The following is a 6,000-nucleotide window of genomic DNA, read 5'->3' as shown; positions in this document are numbered from 1 at the left end:
ATTCCAGTGGATATACAATTTGGGGAGCTGTACAAATAGGAGATATTGCATTTGGGAAGCAGTTGACATGCTTGAGGCTTTGAAGAGGAGTCAATTCTCAAGCAACCTAATACAACTCAAAATTCACCAACATCTCATAGGATAAATGATAGCAGTAGTAGAAACCCCTCTGGCTACAGTGTTTGGGTTTTTTATGTTATAACATTTTTACTGAAGGAATCAAATAAATAAACAATAATAAGATACAAAGAGATATTCATTGCAATTAAATTAATAATAATATTTGCATACATATTTTTATCATTCCTCCAAACTGTATTTCTATATATCTAATCCATTCCTTTTTTTTAAAGCTTAGCCTCGCTCTAATGCTGCAGTATCACAGCCACGTGCCAGCGCTTCAGCTTTCCTCTATTGCGTCAAAGAAGATAAGCAAAACGAACGCCACGCGGACGCCATTAACACGGCCACATCCATCTGGGAAAACAACGCCACGAGCCAACGTCCTGCGTTCTCCCCTTCCCAGGTTCCGAATGACGCACCCCGCGCGCGCCCCCTCCGACTCTCAAGGGCCTCCCGGCTCCGCCTGCAGATTGTTTTCACGTCGAGAAAGGAAGCGATAATAATAACAAAAAAAATACCGCAGCTCCCGCTAAAATTAGCGAGAGGAATTAAGTATCGATCTTTGAGGCCATCACTAGCCCCAGAAAGTCCGACTACTTCGAACGCTTTATTCCCTTCTTCATCCCCCCCCCACAAAAAAAAAAAAAAAAACAGACGGGCCTCTGGCTACTCCCCTCACGTGATCCGTTCGAAGCCCTCCCTCCTGGACCCTCGCCCCGCCCCAAAGTCACGTGGGCCCGCCGCCCTTCCAATCGCCTTCCTCGCCTCGTTTCCCCACGCTGGAGGCGGGCGCTTTGCGATTGGTCCGCCGTTGGAGTGTTGCGGCTCGCGTCGCGCAGAACCCCTTCAGTCCGCGAGGCTGCAGCGTGAGCGAGCTCAACCACGAGCGCGGCGGTTGCCGTGGAGCCGTGCCCTTTTCGGTCGTCGCCAGCAGCGGGCGGGTGCGCGTGCGTGCGTGCTCGGTGGTCCCTCTCCCGGCTTCGACCTCCCCGGGGAGAGCTGGGAATTCCCGGCTGCCGCGGATAAAGAAAAAGAGCCAGGAAAGGGAGGGCGGCCGGGGGCCACGTGGTCCCGGGGGAGGGGGGCTGCAGCGGCCGTCGAAGTAGGAGCCGGTGGGGGCAGAAGGAGCGCGGGGCTTTGGGGGGGTCAAGCCACACGGAAACGAGTCAACCGGAGCCCCAGAAGGCCATCTCTGGAGGAAGGGGTGCGGGGGGGGGAACGCGTCATCCGGCTACGTTTCGGGCGCCGGAAAGGGTGGGGCTAAGAGATAAGGGAGGGAGCGCGAGCTGGCTCTGGAGGTCCGGTGGGGGGCGGGGCGGAGGAAGCTTCAGACAAAAGGATTGCAAACGAAAGCAGGAGTGGAGGAAGGTGCTGCAAGGATGGAGGGTGCAGGAGGCTGCTGAGCAAAAGAAGGTGGCATGCACTGATGTGCTGAATGAAGGGCAAGGGCTTGAGTTGATTTCTTGTGTCAAGAAAGATTATTTTTCTTTAGTCCTAAATTAGCTTTGGCACTAGGCGGGAGAAGTTGAGACTGTAGAGCTCGGGAGTACTCTAGGGTGATGCAGAAGAGGACTAGAGTCAGCTGTGCTTTGTGAATTAAGGCTGTGGGGGAGGAAATTGGTGCTAATCATACAAATCATATTCAGGATCGTGGAACAAGTTATATGGAATCATAGAAATCCGGCTTCTAATGTTTGTGTACTGGCACAGACAGCCTTATGCTATCAGGTTTCACTGAATTCGACGAAAAAGCACTATCTGGGAACGTTCCTAACCAAGAAGAACAAATAACAGAATCTTGAGGCTGTGAAATTTGAATCGTATGTGAATCTTCAAAAGCCACTGGAATGGACAAAAGAACCACTTGAGAAATAAGATTGTGAACTAGAACTTAGAGACACTTGAAAATTATTTCAGGCATTTAAAAAAAATGCATTGCAACTGAATTCTTATTTTGCCCTTACAGTGGTTGAAGACTGATTTTTGTTATACCAGCATCTACAATTTCAGCATTTTTTTTTTGTTGTTGATTGGCAGTTGTAACTGCACCTGATAAAATTGTCATTGTCATGGCATTTACAAATTATAGCAGTTTGAACCGAGCTCAGTTGACCTTTGAGTATCTTCATACTAATTCGTGAGTATTGTGCATGCATGAAGTTGATGAGAATGACATGCAAGAAGGCTCAATACTGCTAATGCTATTATGTGCTCAGTCTCTTATGTGTAAAATACTAAAAAAATAAAATCATAGGTCAGTGCCAGCATCCTAGCTACTGCTCTAGGTGTTCATAATATCTGCCTTCCTGACAACAAGATTAAAAAAAAACCCAAACAACTTTGTTCAGAAGCTTGAGCCACATGAGATCAGCTTAAGGGCAAACAAGTTCTGGTTATTCCTTATAAAGAATGATTTGAACTCGGTGAAGTGCTGCTGTTACTAATCCTACAAATTAAGCCTATGTTTTTGGTTATTTTGGATTGAATTCTCCACAAACTTGAAGTTGCAGAAAGAAAAACAATTTTGTATTTGAATACCATTTATTGTTTTTTTTCAAAGATTTCATCAGAAAGAAACAGCAAAGAACTTTTGACTCGGCTAATCATGTGGGAATAAAGCCTTTGGGATTCAGCAATTGTACTTTGACAAATGAAGTGGAAGATAAATCAGTGATTTTAAAGAGGATTTTATTGCAAGGTGGATGAGGAATAGAACTTCTATTAGCTGCCCTTACCTGTTTATAATTTACATCAACTAATTGACCACACTAGTGTGTGCAGTTCTTGAGCTTGAAAACATGGCAGTAGAATATACAGTTCAAGATTTCTCTGATTTCCATTCAAATTAAGTCCCATAGTCGGTGGAATATTATGTTCTTACATGTAGGTTTTAAATAATTAGCAATTCTTGGCAGAGGGATAAGAACATTGGTAGAAGATTAATAAGTTATGGGTTAACGTAAGACTACAATGGAGGTTTTTTTCCTAAAATTGTTGTATTTGATAAGGGGAACAAATGCGTTTCAGTGAATTATATAATTAACTTTTTAAATCGGTTTTTTCTTATGGTATTTGGGATTTTGATACATGGCTCTCTTGCAAGAGAGGAAGGAAGATTTGTTGGCATGGTTTTTAATTTTAGCATCAAAGATTAACCTCTAATATGGAAATGATGGATCGATAATGGCTTTTTAAGTTCTGTCCAATTCTTGTATGCCTATTTCAAATTATTGCTACCGGTAGTTACTTTGCAAATGGATTAATAATTATGTCTGTATAATGCTGCAGTATAATGCTGCAGTAACTGTTGTTTGCTACATTTCCTCACTGGTCTTCCATTGAGGTAATAGGTAGGCTTTACCCTGCCTAGTGTTGCAAATTTCTAGTTTTATTCCATTGATATTACATCAATTAGAGATTGTCTAGGATTGACGTGCGATCTGTCTTGAAGTAGTGTTACTAGCAGTTGAAAAAATTACGTTTTCCATTAGGAATTCAAAAGTTTTAAGGTAGAAACAAAGTTGGTCATTGAAGAATTACTTTATCAGCTGTGGCTGAAAATGGGCTGATAAAATGTTCCTTGTGGTTTTTGCTATCTTTTGTTACCCCAATGAGATAGACTTGGGATCTTTAAGGACAGCATTCCAGCTATTATACAACTTATTTAAGTAATATTGGGTTAAGGCATAGACATATCAAAAATATATTTAAACATGCTTAAGTTGAAAAATAGGAAAGAGGTATTCATATACTTTTCTGAATTGCCACCCTTAATTGGGCATCTTATGGAAGATGTCTTGATTCCGTTCAGTGTTCTGCAGTTGGCATGTTCTTTTGGCACCTTATTTTTCAGAAATCTAGAGAAATTGGTCCTACTTTTCTAGCCGTAAGTGAATCTTCACGTTTGACCACCTTGTCATTCATAGGAGATTTGATATGGTGCACATTTAAGTCTGTATGGCATCAACAGATCATGGGATTTAGTTGTATACAGTGCAACTTCCTATTGGGATACTTCAAAGAGAGCAATGCATTTCAGTTATTGATTCAATCATGACAGGCTATGGAGGAGGAGTGCTTGGTGTCAATGCAGCAAAAGCCATACTTGTTCACATTGGTAAATCCACAGTACATTACTTCTCTGCTGTAGTGACAGCTCCTTCGTGTACTGTATTCATGCTGCATTTCTTGCATTTTTTTTCATTTTTCCTCTACATCAGAAGACTTTGCAAGGACTGCGTTTACTATTTTATTATTGCTAGATTCTAGTGCAGGTACTGTTTTTTAGGTTATAGTGGCTATCGGGCATAGAACAGGTTATGCCAGCATGACACATCCTAAACAAAGGAAAAAAGTATACGTTGGGTGAGCTTAGGATCAATTTCATGATCTGTTCTTTGCTAACTGTAGTCCTGTAGAACTTCACAAGTGAAAGGCCAAGTTCATGTCTAGAGGATAGACACTATTCTTGACCATTTGAGATTTTTTTTTCCCTTTATAATGGGTAAAGGGAAGGTCATAACGATGATTGCCTTGGCGGGAGTCCTTGCCCAGAAAACTCTACTTTTGATTTTGTTGTCCAGAGCGCTTCTATTGGTGTTACTCTGGGTAGGCCCTCACTGATGAGCTGGAGAAAAGACCCAGTGCATCTTGAGTTGACAGTAAGGTCTTTCGGCCCAAAGACAATATGCAGCTGAGGAAGCTAGATCGAGCAATGAGTCCGCCAGTGCTGCAGTGAGCAATCGTGAGCCTTACAATATCAGGGGAGCTGTTGTGGCAGTCCCAACAGTGGGTAGGGTGCAGTCATAGAAACATAGAAAAATGATGGCAGATAAGGGCTATAGCCCATCAAGTCTGCCCACTCCACAGACCCACCCCCTAAGTCTGCTCTAGAGCCCCCGCTCCAAATGACCCGTCCTTACATTCACCCTCTCAGGGATCCCACATGGGCATCCCATTTACCCTTAAAATCTGGCACGCTGTTGGCCTCGATCACCTGTATCGGAAGCTTGTTCCAATGTTCAACTACTCTTTCAGTGAAGAAATACTTTCTGGTGTCACCATGAAATTTCCCGCCCCTGAGTTTAAGCGGATGCCCTCTTGTGGCTGGGGGTCCTTGGAGAAGGAAAATATCTTCTTCCACTTCGATAAGCCCGGTGATATATTTGAACGTCTCAATCATGTCTCCCCTCTCTCTGCGTTCCTCGAGAGAGTAAAGCCGCAATTTGTTCAGCCTCTCTTCGTATGAGAGATCCTTGAGCCCCGAGACCATCCTGGTGGCCATCCGCTGAACCGACTCTGCTCTTAGCACATCTTTACGGTAATGTGGCCTCCAGAATTGCACACAGTATTCCAGATGTGGTCTCACCATGGTTCTGTACAACGGCATGATGACCTCAGGCTTCCGGCTGACGAAACTTCTGCGGATGCAACCCAACATTTGTCTTGCCTTAGATAAAGCCTTCTCCACTTGATTGGCAGCTTTCATTTCTGCACTGATAGTCACTCCCAAATCTCGTTCTGTCACAGTCCTAGCTAAGATCTCACCATTTAAGGTGTAAGTTCTGCACAGGTTTCTACTGCCAAGGTGCATGACCTTACATTTCTTGGCGTCGAAGACCAATGTTCCAACAAAAACAGGTCCTGTGTCATACTATCGTGTAAGTGTGTATCAGAAGAATGTCGGTTGTTAGTGGATTTGGTAGAGACCACAAATATGGGCATTACTATGAGGAGTGAAAGGAGTTTGGGCTAAAATGACTTCATCCAGAAACATCGCATTGCAATCAATAGGGCTAGCTGTCTGGTCCCTGGATAGCACAGTAACAGGCGGCAGATAGACTAGCATGGTTCACTTAGTCTGCCCAGTTGATCAGT

The 6,000-nt window shown here is 43.6% G+C and overlaps 1 protein-coding gene across 4 annotated transcripts in view; it reads left to right on the top strand.

Annotated features, from left to right (window-relative positions):
- Window positions 1-1,403: 1,403 nt before the first annotated feature.
- Window positions 1,404-6,000, top strand: part of MORC2 (MORC family CW-type zinc finger 2) — a 248,790-nt gene continuing 244,193 nt past the window's right edge. Inside the window, exon 1 of one of the 4 annotated variants that reach the window (XM_033954118.1) lies at window positions 1,404-2,260. In XM_033954118.1, the coding sequence (XP_033810009.1) occupies window positions 2,193-2,260 (68 nt within the window). In that variant the 5' untranslated portion in view covers window positions 1,404-2,192. The remainder of the gene's footprint in view (window positions 2,261-6,000) is intronic. The other 3 variants (XM_033954117.1, XM_033954119.1, XM_033954120.1) reach the window with 3 other exon arrangements.

This window comes from Geotrypetes seraphini, chromosome 8, assembly GCF_902459505.1.
Source record: "Geotrypetes seraphini chromosome 8, aGeoSer1.1, whole genome shotgun sequence".
Lineage (NCBI taxonomy): Eukaryota > Metazoa > Chordata > Amphibia > Gymnophiona > Dermophiidae > Geotrypetes > Geotrypetes seraphini.
This window is presented reverse-complemented; position numbering and strand designations above follow the sequence as displayed.